This window comes from Lepidochelys kempii, chromosome 8 (assembly GCF_965140285.1).
Source record: "Lepidochelys kempii isolate rLepKem1 chromosome 8, rLepKem1.hap1, whole genome shotgun sequence".
Classification (NCBI taxonomy): domain Eukaryota; kingdom Metazoa; phylum Chordata; order Testudines; family Cheloniidae; genus Lepidochelys; species Lepidochelys kempii.
This window is the reverse complement of record NC_136387.1, coordinates 73,073,868-73,094,262: the sequence shown is the minus strand read 5'-3', so window position 1 is coordinate 73,094,262 and position 20,395 is coordinate 73,073,868. Positions and strand designations below refer to the sequence as shown.

Sequence of the window (20,395 nt, the reverse complement as noted above, 5' to 3'; positions counted from 1 at the left end):
CAAAGATCACAAAATATTCAGGTTTCTCGCAGTCCAGTCAATTTGTTCTTTATATCTCATCAAAGACAACACTTGTAGACAATCTTGTAATAAACTAAGTGTTTATTAACCTTGTAATAACTCATTTCTTTTTTAGTTAAGAACAAAAGAACGGGCATACTGAATCAGACCAAAGGTTCATCTAGCCCCATATCTGGTCTTCTGACAGTGGCCAATGCCAGGTGCCCCAGAGGGAATGAACAGAACAGGCAATCATCAAGTGATCCATCCCCTGTTGCTCATTCCCAGCTTCTGGCAAACAGAGGCTATGGACACCATCCCTACTCATCCTGGCTAATAGCTATTCATGGACCATCCTCCATGAATTTATCTAGTTCCTTTTTGAACCCTAGTCTAATCTTGGCCTTGACAACATCCTTTGGCAAGGAGTTCCACAGGTTAACTGTGCATTGTGATATACTTTTTGTTTTAAACCTGCTGCCTATTTAACTTTATTTGGTGATCCCTAGTTCATGTGTTTACTCCATCTCATAACACTTCCAAGTAAAGTCTATAAACAAATGAGTTACAGACTATGGTTCCAAAAGGTGGCAGAGTTGTAGTAATCTGTCCACTCGGAAGGCCTTTTAGGTTGACCATGGAGATCTGTTTCTTAGCTCTCGCCCTGTCATAGTCCAAACAGCAAAAGAGAAGAATTTCTTGTCAGCTCTTCTTCTTCTTCCAGAATTTATGTTGATGGGAGGAGCCCTTTTGCTTTTAGCTTCTTCATGGGTGTCAAGGGGCAATTAACAAAGTCTTTGTATTGTGGTATCCCACAATTGCCACTTTAGTTTTCATAGCTGCCTTGATGAGCAGGAGATGATCCCTCCTAACAGATTCAGTTTCAGAGCAAACTTTTAAAAAGTTTGATAAAGCAAAAACTTAATTACCTTCTACCTAGTAATCTACTATAAGTGAGACTAATTCATGCAGCAATTTACAAGTGTTTCATAAACACTAAACATATTGTTACAAGTTTAATACCCATTTTAAACATACTAAAGCACAGGTGAAACAGACTAGTTTCCAGCAATTAATTTTGGCAGTGCACAGCTGAGGCCTAAAGCCTTGGCAAGAGCTGGCACCTGGTTTGCCAGTGTCAGTGATGTCCATGTCCACATCCTCTGCAGCTTGCTTTGTTGAAATAGCATGTTTGTTATCACCAGGTTGTTGCTTATGTAGAGATATAGGGCTTATCTACACTTACAGCACTGCTCCAGTGCATCTGGTGAAGGTTTTATATGCAAAAAGGAGACCCCTCCCTCAGTTGCATAATAAACCACCTCCACAAAGAGGCAGTAGCTATGCCAGCAGGAGAAGCTCTCCCCTCTGCATAGCACTATCCACACCAGTGCTTATGTCAGTTAACTTATGTTGCTCGAGGAGGTGGTTTAGTCACACCCCTGAGTGACCTAAATTATTCTGACATAAGATGTGGTGTAGACATAGCCTTAGAAGTCTTTCTCCTTTTGTTTTCTTCATCTGTTCCAAATCTGGTTACTGCTCCAGCCCAGGAATTCCAGTCTGCTTTTACTTTGGCGTGAATGTCTCCCATCACCAATAACAGAGCTTGTCTTGAAACATCTTGTATTGTTTTCAGCAGATCATTATAAAATTAATCAATTTCTCCTTGGGCACTACTGAGGTCAGCACATATTTGTACTATTGTAACGGTACCAAGTTTGATTCCAAATCTCTCCTTCAATATATGAGAAGATATTGGATTAAATGCCATAAGACCCTGCCTTGTCTTTGGCTTTAGCACAATTCAGCTCTGTCCTGGTATCCACCATCTTCTCTTCCCAATGTCAATATCCTATGTTTATCATGGTAGAATTCTCCTTTGCATTCTCATCTCTTTTGGCATAGCTGATGTTTTCCCACTCATATCTTTTCAACTTGTGCATCAAGTTCTCCAGCCTGATATACTGTTCGTATGTTCCAATAAACATATTTTTCCTTGAAGTTAAGCACATAATTTCCTGTTTTGAATATTAAGTTTGTATTTATTCCAATTACAAACTTTTCACCCCCGCCTCAGTTTCTGGCACTTGTTTGTCTGGGCAATGACTGAGCCAGCATACGTTTTCTTTCTTCCTTCATTCTTCATTTAGTTTCTATGGTCCAAAAGTCACCAAGACTCCTTGGTTTTGTGGTTGACCAGAGTATTGTAAGGCATCTGCAACACTGCTTTACACTATCGACTATCCTGCTCCAGTGCCGTTTCCATGAATGCTATTCTTTGAAAGTGTTTAGCTTGAGTTAAGTGGTACTCTAAGCTCAAGGTGGCTGGTCTATTGGGGAGTATGGATTGAAGCTTTAGTGCCGTTGATGCTCAATCAGTTGCTTATCTCATAGCTCTGTACTGCTAATCCAATTACTCTGCATGGTTTGAGTTTTTCCTAGTGCGGTTGCTTTCACTCAAGCTAGGTTAGCATGGGTGCAGTCACTTGAGTGTACTAATTTGAGCTAACTGATGTGGTGTAGATAAGCCATTAGAATTCAGAGGATTTAATAGATCAGATGTTTGGCCTTCATTTGGATTGTGTATTCCAATCACTTGGAATTATGCTTCATTGCAGTAACTACTTCTGCAATTCTTAAATGTGAAGACAAAATTTGTACTGCATCACAGTTATTGTTTTAAAATTTTAATCTGTCATTCATATAATCCTGATTCTTATTGGTTGTGGTGGTGATTCAGTTGCAAAAAATCTTAATATTGATACTATAGTAAAATAATACTATGCAACGTATTCCTTTACATTTTTAAAGTGTATAGATTCAGAATGTGGGATTTGACAGTGGTTTCAAGGCATATATTAAACTTGATCTAGATTTGTAAGTAAATGTAAGGAGTTGTACTTTTCCTCCCCCTTTCCCTGTGGAGGACCTCTGTGTATAGATAAGGAGGAAGCCTGCAGTTTCTGTACCAGTAGTGTATCTTAAAAGTTAAGTGCTAAAATGTGAACTTTGGATGCTACTCTGAAACTCTGGATAAAACAGCCATTCTTAAAAGAAACTGATTCTAAAGTAAAGATCTGTACTCTAGATCTGTACAAATTATCTAACACTTACCACTTTCAGTACTGACCACTCCAAAAATCCTGAGCAGAAACCCCATGGGATTGTCTTAAAAATCACAATGTATTTAAAGGGAGGAAAAAAAGAAACCTTTTGGGTTTTTTAATATCTGCCTTCTAGTTTATGAGCTTTCAGGGTATTCTCAGATTACATTTTCTATCTAAACATGAAGATTAGAAACTTTTTTTTAACATAAAAACTGAGGTTCTCCTGAAATCACTTGTCTCCAGGAGGTGGACCTTTATTAAAGCATCAGTTTTTTCATTAGATTTTCAATAAAATCACAAGAGTGGGCAACTCTGTGCATTTGTCCAAAAAACCTATTGCAGTAAATACACTTGTGCTATACAGCTATATTTAACTGTTCTGAAGATTAATTAAAAGACTATATTCTATCCATTTGGTAGAACATTCCATTAAAAGCAATTGCTGAAAGCAGCACAGTAACACAAATTAAAGTGGAAACCATCCAGACATCTCTTATTGGAGATTTACAGTATAATCCATTGGGATTGGAAAGAATGGCTTTTGTAACTAGGGAGAGTAAGAAACTAACTTGTCATTTGGGGAAAGGCTTGAGCAGAACAAGTAGTTTTCCATTTAAATCCTGTAGAGACGTGTTTGGGACTCTGATAATGTTTATATATATTGAAAATTTGATTTTTTTCCAAATTATTAGTATTTTAAATGCAGAAGGCAAATATAGGGTTCCCTTTGCCTCCTTGCATATGTGTGCATTGCATTATATAGCCTTAATTGTCTAATGTCTGACACTTTAGACTTGACTGTATGACATAATTTTGAAATTTCATGTCTGAAATTTGTTACAGTAAACACAATTTTTGCACCTTGCTTTTCCTTTTGCACTAAAATTTTAAAGGTAGGGGTGAGTGCTAATTTGAGAGAAGATGGTGTCCCCTGTGTCTGACTGTGCAGTGTCTTAAATCCACAACTGGATGAACAATGATTAGTTTGCACATTTCACAAATTTTGGATCTATGCACCCCTTATTATGCTGTCTTCTATGAAATATATCCAACTTGAAATTCGCAGGCATTTGGCCTAGCATAAATGCTGCCAGACCCCCTTCCAAAGCCATCTTTAATGCAGGGGAGGGAATATATTGGGTTTAGGAATCTTGCTGAAGATGAAGCTGTGTGTCAAAATAAGCATGATCATTTATACTATAGCTGCTATTCCCTCAGCACACCAATGATGCTCATATTTGTGTATTGCAGTCTTGCAATTGCAATCTTGCTGTCTTGTACTACTAAATTTTGTTCTATGAGACCTAGAAGCTGGGTCATATGCACAAGACTGTCCCTCTCTGAAGCTGTCAGTGCTAGAGTTCCTGTTTAATCTCCAGCCCTCTCCACCTACCTTTTTTTAAAAAAAAAAAGGCGGGGGGGGGGGGAAGCATTCCAGCTGTTAAATTTAGTGCTTACAAACAGAAATCTGCTAACATAGCATATATGGACCACTTTGAATTCAGTATAAAGTACAAGACGTCTTTTGGTCCATTTAACAAGTTGATCACTGCTGGAAGAATGAATTTAAAGAGCTTAATCATGAGTTTGCTTTTTCAGATAAGTGTCAATGAATAGGACAGCTATCAAGGTATGTTAAAACATAAAATTAACTACTTTGTCATTATAAAAAAAAATTCCTGCTTCCCATGTATACTTTTGCTGTCTGTATTAAAAACCAGTCAATCCATGAGCTGATAGATATAATATAAAAATGAAATGTCTTTATAATTCAAGAACTTCTGTATGTCATTTAGAATTTCCTTGGAAATATACCATCTTGCACTTAAGATAGTATATTCTAAATTGTGGTATCGTTCAGAATGGTAATCACAAATGTAATTCTTTTTTCAGGACAGTATCCACATTCCATGCCTTGGTGGTTGGTGCTTTTTGTGTATATATCTTGTTGTATGATGAAGCTGTTAATGCTGACCATGTCTGGTAAGACAAGTTATATCAAACTGACTTTTTAAGAATGACTTTTTTCTTTGTTCCCATTTCCCCACATCTTTGTCTCATGATGTTGCTATCATGTTAGAGTATTAACTAGCCAAATTATCACTCAGTTTCTCTTAAAATGTAGAGGGCCATTTTAGGTCTGTCCTGACTATCTCTGGTAAAATCCAAAATATTTTGCCAATTAAAATGCCATAAGTCTACTGTATAACTGTTTCTACAACTTCTCAGGACTTAACTGAATTTCAATCTCCAATTTTAATGCACGGTTCTGAAAATACAACCCTAAACAGTCAAAAAGGTGACTGAAGATTTAACATCATTATTTGCATCTATTTACTATTTTGCTTGTAAAGTGAAACAGCGAAATTATAAAAATTTTATTAAAGCTAATGTTAAAAAAAAAGAAATATATAATAGATTGGGGAAAGTGTCTGTACATCTGGATATAGTGCTTAGATTATCCACAAATATAAAGTTAGTTTTAAATGTCATATGATACATAGCGTACATAATCAGCAATAACCCAAATTTAGGTAAATAGATTTAACAACGCAGTTTAGATATTAGAATCTGAATACTCTGGTACATCACTCATGAAAAGCTGTACAGAGATTTGGTTGTGGAAAGCAAAATATATCAATGAGTGGAGACTGTCCCTTAATAATTGAAAATTAGGTTGGTTGCACCCTCAGAATGTTGGGGGGGGGGAGATTATGACCAAAAGTTAGATTAGATGAGATGGATGGGGATTTTTTTGGTTTCTTTAGTATAACCAAGACACTATAACAGTTCTTCAGCTCCCCACCCCCTCCGAAAAGATTTTTGTCAATAGTGGTACAACAGAGGTACTCTCTCTAATAAATGCTGCTGCTGCTCCTCCTTCACTGATTTTTTCCAGTAGTTCATCTAACTAGAAGATCTTTCTGCATTACAACTTAAAAACTCAAAAGAAAATAAGTTTACTGGTTTTGGTCCTTGGCGTTTGTCCTTTTTTCCCACCCCCAACAGACTTTTGCAGTATAATACAGGATTTTGTTTGAGTTGATTCATGAGATTGAAGCTGTTACCCTTTATTGGGACTGACTTTTCCCTTTCTTTAAATATAAGAGATACTGTTGATTTTACCTGTATAATTAAACTTTTTATTTTTTTTAAAGCTTTAACTCTTCTTTCCACCATAACTTTATTTTAAACTGAATCATAACATGGGAATCTGACTAAACTCAAATGCAAAAAATATTTCATCTGGTTTTAAAAGAACAGAAAAAATGTTTGCATTTGATATTGTTCGGTTTACAGATCAGTAATAGAATGCAATATGGTCTAGTCTACTGAACAGGACTGGATGCTATGAAGTTAGGAGTTCTAATCACAACTTTGCAACTGACTTGACGTGTGGCTTTGGGAATATTCTTTTTAATGCTATTGTTTTTCATTCCTAAGAATAGGATAATGCTTTCACTATTTCCTCACAGGGATATTATAATTGTTTAGGGTTCTGTCCTGCAAGATTCTAAGCTCCCTTGATTTCTATTGGTTCCATATTAGTAGGTTCCCCTCCCCCCCCTTCTTAATACCATTGACTTTATAGACTACTTAGGTATTGTTTAAGGTTATGAAAATGAGGGAGAAGTCGGAGGGTGTGAGAATAGGAGAGAGAAATTGGTGGGGGGAAGAGGAAGGTATGCTTCAGTGTGATGTTGTGGTAGGAGTCTGCTATAGACCACCGGACCAGGGGGATGAGGTAGATGAGGCTTTCTTCCGGCAGCTCACGGAAGCTACTAGATCGCATGCCCTGATTCTCATGGGTGACTTTAATTTTCCTGATATCTGCTGGGAGAGCAATACAGCAGTGCATAGACAATCCAGGAAGTTTTTGGAAAGCGTAGGGGACAATTTCCTGGCACAAGTGCTAGAGGAGCCAACTAGGGGGGGTGCTTTTCTTGACCTGCTGCTCACAAACCGGGTAGAATTAGTGGGGGAAGCAAAAGTGGATGGGAATCTGGGAGGCAGTGACCATGAGTTGGTTGAGTTCAGGATCCTGACGCAGGGAAGAAAGGTAAGCAGCAGGATACGGACCCTGGACTTCAGGAAAGCAGACTTCGACTCCCTCAGGGAACGGATGGCCAGGATCCCCTGGGGGACTAACTTGAAGGGGAAAGGAGTCCAGGAGAGCTGGCTGTATTTCAAGGAATCCCTGTTGAAGTTACAGGGACAAACCATCCCAATGAGTCGAAAGAATAGTAAATATGGCAGGCGACCAGCTTGGCTTAATGGTGAAATCCTAGCGGATCTTAAACATAAAGAAGCTTACAAGAAGTGGAAGGTTGGACTTATGACCAGGGAAGAGTATAAAAATATTGCTCGGGCATGTAGGAATGAAATCAGGAGGGCCAAATCACACCTGGAGCTGCAGCTAGCGAGAGATGTCAAGAGTAACAAGAAGGGTTTCTTCAGGTATGTTGGCAACAAGAAGAAAGCCAAGGAAAGTGTGGGCCCTTACTGAATGAGGGAGGCAACCTAGTGACAGAGGATGTGGAAAAAGCTAATGGACTCAATGCTTTTTTTGCCTCTGTTTTCACTAACAAGGTCAGCTCCCAGACTGCTGCGCTGGGCATCACAAAATGTGGAAGAGATGGCCAGCCCTCTGTGGAGATAGAGGTGGTTAGGGACTATTTAGAAAAGCTGGATGTGCACAAGTCCATGGGGCCGGACGAGTTGCATCCGAGAGTGCTGAAGGAATTGGCGGCTGTGATTGCAGAGCCATTGGCCATTATCTTTGAAAACTCATGGCGAACCGGGGAAGTCCCGGATGACTGGAAAAAGGCTAATGTAGTGCCAATCTTTAAAAAAGGGAAGAAGGAGGATCCTGGGAACTACAGGCCAGTCAGCCTCACCTCAGTCCCTGGACAAATCATGGAGCAGGTCCTCAAAGAATCAATCCTGAAGCACTTGCATGAGAGGAAAGTGATCAGGAACAGCCAGCATGGATTCACCAAGGGAAGGTCATGCCTGAGTAATCTAATCGCCTTCTATGATGAGATTACTGGTTCTGTGGATGAAGGGAAAGCAGTGGATATATTGTTTCTAGACTTTAGCAAGCTTTTGACATGGTCTCCCACAGTGTTCTTGTCAGCAAGTTAAGGAAGTATGGGCTGGATGAATGCACTATAAGGTGGGTAGAAAGCTGGCTAGATTGTCGGGCTCAACGGGTAGTGATCAATGGCTCCATGTCTAGTTGGCAGCCGGTATCAAGTGGAGTGCCCCAAGGGTCGGTCCTGGGGCCAGTTTTGTTCAATATCTTCATAAATGATCTGGAGGATGGTGTAGATTGCACTCAGCAAATTTGCGGATGATACTAAACTGGGAGGAGTGGTAGATACACTGGAGGGGAGGGATAGGATACAGAAGGACCTAGACAAATTAGAGGATTGGGCCAAAAGAAATCTGAGGTTCAATAAGGATAAGTGCAGGGTCCTGCACTTAGGACGGAAGAACCCAATGCACAGCTACAGACTAGGGACCGAATGGCTAGGCAGCAGTTCTGCGGAAAAGGACCTAGGGGTGACAGTGGACGAGAAGCTGGATATGAGTCAGCAGTGTGCCCTTGTTGCCAAGAAGGCCAATGGCATTTTGGGATGTATAAGTAGGGGCATAGCGAGCAGATCGAGGGACGTGATCGTTCCCCTCTATTCGACATTGGTGAGGCCTCATCTGGAGTACTGTGTCCAGTTTTGGGCCCCACACTTCAAGAAGGATGTGGATAAATTGGGGAGAGTCCAGCGAAGGGCAACAAAAATGATTAGGGGACTGGAACACATGAGTTATGAGGAGAGGCTGAGGGAGCTGGGATTGTTTAGCCTGCAGAAGAGAAGAATGAGGGGGGATTTGATAGCTGCTTTCAACTACCTGAAAGGGGGTTCCAAAGAGGATGGCTCTAGACTGTTCTCAGTGGTAGCAGATGACAGAATGAGGAGTAATGGTCTCAAGTTGCAGTGGGGGAGGTTTAGATTGGATATTAGGAAAAACTTTTTCACTAAGAGGGTGGTGAAACACTGGAATGCGTTACCTAGGGAGGTGGTAGAATCTCCTTCCTTAGAGGTTTTTAAGGTCAGGCTTGACAAAGCCCTGGCTGGGATGATTTAACTGGGAATTGGTCCTGCTTTGAGCAGGGGGTTGGACTAGATGACCTTCTGGGGTCCCTTCCAACCCTGATATTCTATGATTCAGGTCATAAGTAAATCACTAGCTGACAGGAATTAATATGAAACTTCACCAACGAGCACTGTCCACTATGGAAGCTCTTTTAGAATCTAAAGACCACTGGTCTGATGTGATATGGCAATTTTGTGTTTCGGTGAAGGAAAAGGAAGAACTGCAGCTCAGTCTAGCCCACTCCAGGCAGGTGGCTCTGTGGGAATGGTGCATGGCACACCAAATTTATCATATAGCTCCTCACTTTGCAGACAAAGACAACATACTGGCAGATCAGTTGACAGACTTTCATGATCAGCACAGGTGGTCACTTGGGAACTCTATAGAGAGTGACATCCCTTCCCCATGGGAGTACCTGGAGATGGACCTATCTGCAACAAGATGTAACGCCAATTGTCCGAGGTATTGCTCCAGAGAAGGAATGGACAACCGGTCCATCTCTGATTCATTTCCTGTAGACTAGGGAGTAGGTTTCCTCCTCTCTGTCCCTCAGCCCCAAATTCTTCTAATTCAAGGTTCTCATGAATATTCGAACAAGAGAAAGCTAAAGTTACTTTGGCCTGTGTGAGACAACGGCAGTTGTGGGATCTACTGCAACGATCATAAACAGTTTATCTGTCTCTCCCTGGAATTACGGGCCCAGCCTAGAGGTCAGATTTGCCATCCAGGCCTCCATGGGGCAGAATAGTATTTTGACAGATATAGAATAGTTCTGATCTGAGTAAAAAGCACAGGAATTCTGTTTAAACTCCAGGAAACATCAACTTTTACGATCGTAAGTGGAAATGGTTCTCTTTGTGGGCAACTAACAGTCAACCTAGGTTTAGTTCCTATTCATATGGGAGTATCTCATTAATCTGAAATGCTTGAGACTCTCCATATGATTGGTAAAAATACATCTCGCAGCCATGTCTGCTCACTATAGCTTAGTTGAACAAAATACTGTATTTAGTCATGATAAATTAAAAAGATTCTGAAGGGTTTAATGAACATCTATCATCCCCATCAATCCATAAACTTGCCAGTATTTTTTCCAAGGCTACATTCTAGGTAAACTCCATACCTTGGATGCTAACAGAACATTAGCCTTTTATGACTGGCAGAAAATTGCCAAGACTATTTGTCTCTTACGGGGAAAGAGTGAAGTTTGGGCAGTCACATCCCAACACCTTTCTACATGGGTTGGACTCTGTATTGAAGAGTGTTTTAAATGCACCTTTTCCAAAAGACCTTAGAGTGCACTCTGAGAACAAAGCTGCATCTGTACAGCTTTTACTTAGTCTCAATTCATACTTCATAAAACATTCCTTACATGTGGCATCTAGATCAGATGCACAATTTGGTAAAGCAGTTTACAATATTTTTAATGAGACCTCATTGGATCGCTGTATAGAGTGAAGAATACTGCTTGCCAGACTCCTAGGAGTGGGAATGTGCCGAGGCCACTCAAAGAACAAATGAAGGTTAGTCACCTGTAACCAGAGCTCCTGGAGATGGATTCTGCATAATGACACTCGCTTCCCACCTTTTTCCTCTGAGTCCTAATTACAACTTTGGACTTGAGGTGGTAAAAGAACTGAGGTGGTTGGCACACCATGTATGCTTTTATGGCTTTGCCCTTTGAGGAGCCATGAGGAGAGGGGCAGGGCGCACAGAGTGCAGCGGTGGGCACTGCTGTTTAGAAGTTTCCATCAGTCCAAGTTACAATTTCAGCACTTCCCAAAAGTGAGACTGTGCTGAGATCCTCTTAAATAGCTTGGTTACAGGAGAGTAATTTTCATGTTCCCTTGCACTTAGCTGTCAACATGGTATCTTATGATTAGGTTTTTTTTAAAAATCACTTCTCACTCAACTGGTACTTATCATCCCAAACTACGTTTGCTAAAATTAGAGCAGGATCAGAGGCATAAAAGGGGGTGTTTCCTGGTCAGCACCTTTGCTGACATTATTACTGGCTCTAGGCATCAGCAAAGCAAGCATGTGCTTGGGGTGGCACAATTCCAGAGGCGGCATTCCTGCCACCTCCCTTTTTTTGCTTGGGCAGTTGTGCTCTTGGAGCTTGGGGCAGCAAAAAACCTAGAGCCGGCCCTGGTGCTGACAAGCACTCTGTATTAGCTGACCTTTGTTCATCTCCTCAGTATGCCAGGGGACTTACTGAGTTTCAGCTCCATTCCCTTGCCAGCTGCCCAAGGCATGAGGTGATCCTTGCTGCTGGCCTCCCTGGGGCAGCAGATGTGTTCTGTCTTTGGAATCAGTCTTCCTAATTAGCAACTTCTCCTCTCCCTCTCACCTGAATTCCCATGATGCTACATGGCTGGATCAAGCATGAGTGGCCTGGGGGGAGGGGAATGGTTTGCGATATTTGTATGTCCTATGCAAATTTAACTTTTTATTATAAAGGCTGAAACTGTACCTTTTTTATGTTTACAGGGGTGACCCTTCAATTGTGAAACTGAATATTGCTATTACCACAGGCTACCTCATTTCTGGTAACTATATATGTTGTCTATCACTTACAAAGATACATCTAAATATTATTCTGAAGATGTGATGAGCTTCTATAAACAATATAGGTTCCAGTGTAGCTTTTAAAACTACTGCTGTGTTCGTGAGCTGTGGTACAGTTTCTGGTGGTAACCTGCTAGTGGAGGAGAGAGATGGAAATACTGCCTTATTAGGTGCTGAAGGAACACCCAACAGTAGTGTGGCTACTACTGCATGCTTTAAGATGGTCCAGTGAACACCCTTAATACTCAGCTCTGGTCCTCCAGACAATGCAGAAGGGATGGGAGTTGTGACCCCAACCCCTTTTGGGATGTCTACTGCTGCTGGCAGTTTTAATATCCTCACTCTCCCCTGTGCCCATAGAGTGCAAGTTTTTTGCAATCCCAATAAAGCTGGGGGAAACAGCTGCATACTTACTCCTCTCCCCATTGTCCCTGTCTTCCTATATATTTTTAAGCCAGAGTCTGATCCTATGTGAAAGAGGTTGAAAATATCTTTAATTTTATCTGATGTGGCTGTCATCCTTACTTATAGTTGTACTTTCACTCAATTATTTGTTCTTAAATAATCTGACATAGGTTATCATTATCTTTTGTGATCACTGGTGGACTGACTAAATAAAATCAACAAATCAAAGAGCTAATGTTTTTAGCATTAGGGGTCCCTGCCTTGCTAATATCTGCTGCTCCACCATTCCCATAGTGGACCTAGTCATATTCTGGCAGTGTCCTCAAGCCCCTTTTTCTCTCTGGGTTTCTTGATACAATTACTGTGGGCTCATGAGTCCTCTTCCAGACCAGGACCTATAACTGGGGGGTCCCTGGATCTACTCTTGCTCACAGTGTACCTCCTGTGGCCAGGCAGCTCCCTTCACATAGGAAATATAAAGATTTATGAACATTTTTTTGAAGAGCTAAAGTATTTTAACCAGTGATCAGGCCTAATTTTTTCTTTCACATTTAATGTCCATCTGAAGTGCAGGGTGATTTGGGGGATGGAATACAGAAGTCTTGAGCTTAAAATGCTCTAGTCCAAGACAATTCAGATTATTTTTCTTTTTTGTGGGTTCAGTTGGACACCATTTGTCATGCAAAATATATGCATAGCTCAGATAACCAAAAAGGGTTTTTCCTTTTAGATTGCTGTAATATTGAAAGCTTTAAAGAGAACTATTATAGTCCTTAGGTAGCTTACGTTGTAGTAATGGGTTTTTTTTCCCTTACAGATTTGTTTCTTATTACTTACTATTGGAAGGCAATTGGTGATAAATTTTTTGTAATTCATCACTTGGCAGCTCTGTATGCCTACTACTTTGTACTGGTGAGTGCTATATTTTCCAATATCCTAACAACCAGACAAGATTGGGAATAGTGACTAAGGGTGAATTTCACGGCTCTGAATTTAGGCTGTTTGGTGTCTCAACAGTGTTGCCCCAAGAAACTCCACTTTTTGTATTTCTACATACAAGCAAGGGTAGGTATGTCTACACTGCAGCTGGGAGTGTGCTTTCCAGCCTGGCTGGACATACATGCGCTAGCTATACTTGAGCTAGCATATTAAAAATAGCAGTATGTCAATGGTGGTTTAGACTAGGCACCCAAGTATAAACCTGCCTGACCCCTCTTCTCATGGGTATGGACTTGTGTTGCTAGCCATGCTGCTGTGGCCACACAGCTATTTTTAGGACACTAGCTTGAGCAGAGCTAGTGTTTGTCTATCCACATTGGGAAATACACTCCCAGCAGCTGCATAGGCATTCCTAAACACACACAGGCATGCTTACTTTAAGACCTTAAATCCCACAGCATAATCTGAGATCCTAAAATCCATTAATTAGACTTTCACTGGTGGCTTCTGCATTCATGTCCAGAACTTTATTATACTGATAGAGATTAAGAGATGTTAGAGGTAAGTCAAACAGCATGGATTTAGCGAAACTGGGAAGTAATAAGTGCCTCTAAAACTCCAAAGCTGGTGGACTCTAATACTGGGTTCAATAGCTCAAGGAGGTTGATCCCAATTTGGCTTCTGAAATAGGATTTATTATGTAAGTTGTTTAAAAGTCAATAGACTAATATTAGAGCTGTATTGAGCTATGTAATGGTAGCATACATTTGTTCTTGGTGGTGGTTTTTTCTATCCATATTTGCAATTTCAGTAAATTGCGTTACAATGACTCAACACTGAGAAATACTTTATAGGATATTTTTTGGCCACCGGTTAAAGCTTTGAGTTAGTTGACCCAGTATGTGTTTTGAACTGAACATTTTCTCTTTCACAGATTAAATTGTTGTATATGCTGTTAAAACTCTTTTTACAAAGTTAAGACTGACTTGATTTCTAATGCAAGATACTTTCTCTACCAGTTTATTGCTTGTCAGTACAAAAATATGCTCTGTGTTAAAGGGCTGTAGCTTAAGAACATTTCAATGTCGCCCGCCCACTCCCAAAACTCAAATGTCTTCAGTTTAAAACGTGACTCTGAGTCAGCAAAACACAGAACTTTAAACTTATGGGTAGTTGCTTTGATGTGCTTAAGTATCTTGCTGAATCAGGATCTTAACACAGGTTTTTTTAGAATTCTTTTAAATCTTAAAACTTTCCATGAATGTCAGCAATTAAGACGACTTTTCAAAAAGCTTTTTTCTACATATGACCTAGTTTGGAATTATTCAGACTTTATTTTGCAATGAGCTAATGACTTTTGTTGTTTGTGTGGTGTTTACAAATTATTGCAATAAATTTTTATGCAGTACTACATAATGGCTGTGGGGGAGCTAACTTGAGCTATCAACTGATACCTAATACATAAGTTTATTTCCTGTTCCTTGGTGGGGGAAGGGTCTTTAATGTCTTTAAATATATTATATACACTGTATGTTTAAACTAAAGGATATAGTTGCAGCAAGAGTATATGGCTGCTTACATCAACAAAAACTGCAAAATTCAGAGTAAATGCTGAAAGTCTGCACTTAACCAGCACTATTTATCTAGGTATTACAGCACATATTGCCTGTAAAAACCTACTATTCAAAAGCCTTGTAATTTTTATTTCATCTTTCAGCTTTACAATGATTAAATCTCAGGAAAATATCAGCTTGCTGTCTGATCTAATACCTCCTCCCTTTGTAGGAGTTTTGACCCTGACTTCAATGGGATTGGGATCAAGTCCATAGCTGGTCACGCAGAATGTACTACTCATCACTTGCATGCACAAGAGAGGTTTGACTCTGCCAGAAGTTCTCTGGCAGAGCACTTACCCTCAAAGTGCTTTTATAAATAACAAATTCTCACGACACCTTTTGTCAAGGTAAATTCTAATGGTTTTGTTTAATATGAACGACAATACTTACATATTTACAATTCTCCTACCAAATAATACGTTTAACTATAAAGCTCGCAGTTTGTTTAGCATCTGCCTGCTCATTAACACTTCTCTTTTTTTTTGGGTCATAAACTGCCTACTGGAGAATAGCAGTAAAATAACTTTTACTGCGATTCATTTTGAATAGCTCTGGAGATATAGATTTATAATCTATAACTCTTTTAAAACAGCAACTGGGATTTTTTAAAGTTTAAAAAAGTTCAACTTTAGAGTATACTGAATGTAGTGTTTTAAAAAAATTTTATGTAGCTATCTAATCTACCCCAATACAGTCAGCAAAATGCTATACAGGTGCCCAGGTGAAGTATTACATAAAAAAGGAAATGATTATTTGTATGAAATGTCAGTATGAATGCTGAAACTTCCTTACTATTGTTTGTTTCAAAGAGACGTTTTTAAAATTTTAATTTAGGACTTGTAATAACCTCAATCTCCTTTTTTCATATTGTACTGATTATTTTTAAGTTTCTAAACTGTTTGCTAGTGTGTACCAGCATTGTCCTTTCGTATACCTTCTTATGAAAGACTCTAATTTTATGTCAAGAATATATTGTAATTTGATAAAATGAATGAAAGAAACATCAATGCTCTTGTATTTCATACTTAGCTCTTTTGTAAGCTACAGATGAAGCGCTACACAAGAGTCAAGTATCATTTCCCCCATTTTACAGATGGGGAAACCGAGGCACAGAGCAGCAAAGTGACTTGCTCAAAGTCACCCCCTAGGCCAGTGGCAGTTCCAGAAGTAGAACCCAAGTCTCCAGAGTTAGTCTAGTGCTCTATCCTCTAGGCATCACTGCCCATCATAAAGTTTGAAACAAATACCTGTTTAAAATGAAGTACTTCTACACACTTTCAAAGAAATCCACATAACATACAATGATGCATACACATTTTAATCTTCCAAATCATGACTAACAGTGTTTCATTTTATTATAGGCTTATTGCTGCCTAAAAGTGTAGATGATAGTTATATTGAGGATAGGGTGGGAGATTGCAGCTGCACTTCATTGTTGCTGTGTACTGCTCTCTCCATGTTTATTTACTGATACCTAAATACTAGGTATAAAACTGGTGTCAGTTAATACTTTAAGTTGTAAATTTGTAACTGGACATCTGACTTTAATCATCCTCAGAAGTACTAAATATTTTAAGTTAATGGCAGGTTTAATATAAAATATTTGACTTTTCAATGATCACTACTGTGTGGGGTTGTTTGGTGGTTCTGTGTGTGTATGTGGGGGGGTAATCTGATTTCCTTGCAATAGCATTGGAGCCATTCTTCTAATGTCTTCGGATCTTCTGTCCCAAAAGGATGGCCGCATTTTTTTACCTGATCCAGACTTGCTGCATCTAGTCGACCTTGAAATTACAGAGCAGGTGCAACAAGTTATTTTGAAACCTAGGAATTAAGATACAAGAGGGGATGGATATATATAGATATGGCAATTCTTGATGGAGAATTGCCAGCATATGGCTTCTGAAGATCCTACTACTTTGAAGTCCTTACCCAATGTTCTGAATTTGGTGAAAGGAATGAAAACTTATGTTGATTTTTGCACTAGACATTTTAGGTCTATGAGGGGTTGTGAATAGAGTTTCAGCGGTCGTTGCTTTCTAGATGGTTTGGGGGCTGCTAGTTCCCAGGCACACTTCCCCAGTAGTGTGACTTTTTGGAATGGAAAGGTGCTCCAACTACACTCGCAAATGAGCAGCCTCTGTTCCCTGACACTCCAAAGACAATAGAGGGAGAGACTGAAAGGGGGGGCAGGGGAAAGACTAAACAAAAGAGGAACAAACAACTGGAAAGTGCAAAAGAAGGAACCAGGAAAGGGATTAAGTGCAGTCTCTATTTTGATTGTGATTGTGATATGATTTGGGAATCATTGGTTTAATGAGATGAAGAATTAAAATTCTTAATTTTGTTAAACTAGATATTTGATACAAATTATTTAGGTGACACATACAGCTGTAGGAAACTACTTAAAATAAATCACTCTGACCAAAAGTAGATGACAACTTTTAGCTGTAGCTTGCTGCACATAGGAAGAAGACAAAACAGCCAAAAGCAATTGCATGTTTTCCACTTTCCTTGTATTTGCAATGCATTTCCACAAGTCCATGATCTCTAAGTGTAGTGTATGTATATCCAGTGTTTTTTCTTTTTTTACTGTGTAAAAAAATCCAATTACGATAAAAGGGATTTAAAACTTGTCCCACTTTACTTTTTTCATATTTTAGCCCAACAGCACTTTCCATTGTTAATGGAACTCTGCCCTATTTTGGCAGACTTCTGAAATGAATCCTACTTTAATTTATGTTGGTGTCTCTTTAATATCTGACACTCACTCACTTTATGTTAATATTTATCGTTGGTGGTACAGTGCTTTGAATATGTAAATTGTTAAGTATTTATTAAAGAGACACTGTCAACTTTTTGACAAAGCTAATTTTAAACGTTCCAGATTTCGGTACAGAATCATTTAAATAAAATGTCCCTGAAAATATTATATATATATTTAAATGCAGTGTAGACACTGTTCTTCTTTCCTATTGATAAGGGTGCCTTCAGCAAGGGAAAAAATGACTTTATTGGGTGAACAGTGGTATTGACTAAACACAAAGTGCTGTTTGAATACACAAACTAAATTGAAGGGAAATAGAAAAATTAACTGATTTCAGTTAATCTTATGTATTTTAACTATAGTGGGGTAGGATTTTCTAAGTGCATAGATGACCATTCCCATTGGAAGTCTTATGGTGTTCCTAAATCACTTAGGAACATTTGGAAATCCCATAAATATTTTTCAGACCAATGACTCCTCCCCCCCCAAGCTGATGTTCCTTCCAAGTAAATATGGAGAGAGCAACTAGTATACAGTAATACAAATATATCAGCAAGCTTTCACTTGTTACCTTCTTCCTGTAAACATCAGGGGGAGGCTATATGTAAATAAAAGCTGAGGTTGTCTTTTTTTATATAAAATTACAGTTTGACAAACTAATACACTTGACTCTTAATGCCCCACCCTGATGTACACAGTCCTAGCAGGAGGTGGGGAAGGAGAGGTGGATGCAAGAACACACCCATGGTGGGAATGGAGGTGGGGGAGAGACCACAGGCTTCCCATTGACAGGGGCATGGGCTAGCCAGTTGGTACTCATAGTGCCTCTTTCACCCCCACTTATTTAGACTCCCTCCCCCCACCCCAGGTTTTCAAAAGCCTCTTGTTCCAGCTAGTTGCCCTGCACTCACTCCTCTTAGTTGTAGCATAACAGCTTTGTTTTTAGGATGCTGCAAGTCTAACTTAACTGCCTGCATCAGGAAGAAATTTTTCCCCTTGGACTTAATTGGCAAAAGTGTGGGTTCCCCCCTTCCTCACAGCATCATGGAAGCACAGTTAGGTTATAAGAATTAAGTCTTCCTTTCCTAATATTAAATTTGTTAAATGTTTTAGCTTTTTGCAACTTGCAGCCAGTGTCCAGTACAGATAAGGCTACAAGGGACCAGTTCCCAGAGGTAAATGAGATCCTGGATTTCACTGGTGGCCCATTTACCTATGGGGAAAAAGGGGAGACAAGAAGTCTTGATGCACTGAAATCCTCTCTTGGTAACTTTTACACCTTCTATAGACATGGGGTGGGGGCTGTTAAAGAAGATTCAGAAACAAACTATCCTCAGTTGCTGGTTTTATGGCAGGAATCCTGCAACCTTGTACTAGACCCCATTAAATGTCTGATATGCCATCCCCCATTCTCACATACAATGCTTTCCCCTGTGTTAAAGTTGCTTACTGCCACTTGAAATCATTCAGTGTGCCTGTTGTTAATTCATCTGCATGTCCAAATCTTTGGTTTGGATTTAGTCTCAGGATTCCTATTACCTGGATCAGAGAAGATGACTATTTCTAGCTGAAGATAATAGACGTATCAGTAGAATCATGGAACTCCTGAGACCAGATTAGAGAAATTCAACGTTATCCCTTCCAGGGCCAGTCAAAGAATGACAAATATTTACTGTCTTCTTTTAGTTGCAATGACAATAAAACAAGTCCCAGAGATTTAAGAGGTAAATAATAGGATCTCTGACATTGATCTTGGAATTTTAAAAAAAAAAGTCATTGTCATCACTGAATCGAGGTTTAAATTCTGCCCTCAGATATATGCATAAAATTACCATTGACTTCAGTGGAAGTTGTGCACATATATCTTATGGCAGAATTTGATCCTTAAAATGTAAGAGCACGGGATGCACAATTTTTCAGTTTTTTATACATGCTGAGCACACTAATAAACTCCTATAGCAATACAGTGGTGGTCATTAAGAAGTCAATATTTGCCAGCCATTATTACCTCTTTCCAAGTATAGGGGAAAAACCGTGGCACCTTACCTACTGCTGTATGGCAAGTGTTGGTGAATGCTACCTTTTTAATGGGTTCCAGTGTAGAATTCAGCCTCACAAACTGCTTCTCCCACAAACATTTAATTACCGCTCTTAGGAGTATGTGATGCTGCCAAAAAGTAATAGAGATGAACAATATATCTTTACTCTTCTGTAGACAGAAAGAACCAGGGCAGATAAGTGGAAGATTTGGTTTATAAGTGGAAACCTCAATCCAAAGTTGTTTTGGGTAATTTGACAGTTTACAAAATGCTCAGTTTAATTGTGCAGCTGTGCTTTGGTGCCTTGCTGTTCTCTGGCAATCTGCAGCTGGCAGAAAGATTCTAGCCACATGCCCTTCCTCCACCCTATCCCCTTTGCTGGGGCCTCTAACAAGATTACAGTAGAGCTTGCATAGTCTGTTCTACACCATCCACAGATTTCCCCTGAGCTGAGAGAATCCAGCTGGCTAGTTATGCAGGCTTTCCAGCTCTTTTGCAGTGATGGAGCAGTGCAGAAGAGTTGGAACAGAACCAAGGATCTGACCTTCAGGCTCTGTTTTGGCTAACTAACTTACTTAAACGAGTACTCCTTTTCTCTGAGTTTAAAGTATGGTTCTGCTGGATTTATTTAAAACATGAGATTCAAAATGTTCTTGAATCATTTTAGATCACTGTAAAATAGATCCATTTTAATTTATCATAACTTACCACTATTTTTACGTTGATTAGGGAGTGCCATCATTTATTAGCCAACTTTTGGCATTTGTTTAATTTCCACAAATAACTAAAGTATTT

The 20,395-nt window shown here is 39.4% G+C and overlaps 1 protein-coding gene across 2 annotated transcripts in view; it reads left to right on the top strand.

Moving 5' to 3' along the window:
* Positions 1 to 20,395, top strand: part of TLCD4 (TLC domain containing 4) — a 50,131-nt gene that overhangs the window by 18,917 nt on the left and 10,819 nt on the right. For both annotated transcript variants that reach the window (XM_073356988.2, XM_073356990.2), the window contains exons 3-5: positions 5,004 to 5,093; positions 11,757 to 11,815; positions 13,057 to 13,151. In XM_073356988.2, coding sequence (XP_073213089.1) covers positions 5,004 to 5,093; positions 11,757 to 11,815; positions 13,057 to 13,151 — 244 coding nt within the window. The remainder of the gene's footprint in view (positions 1 to 5,003; positions 5,094 to 11,756; positions 11,816 to 13,056; positions 13,152 to 20,395) is intronic.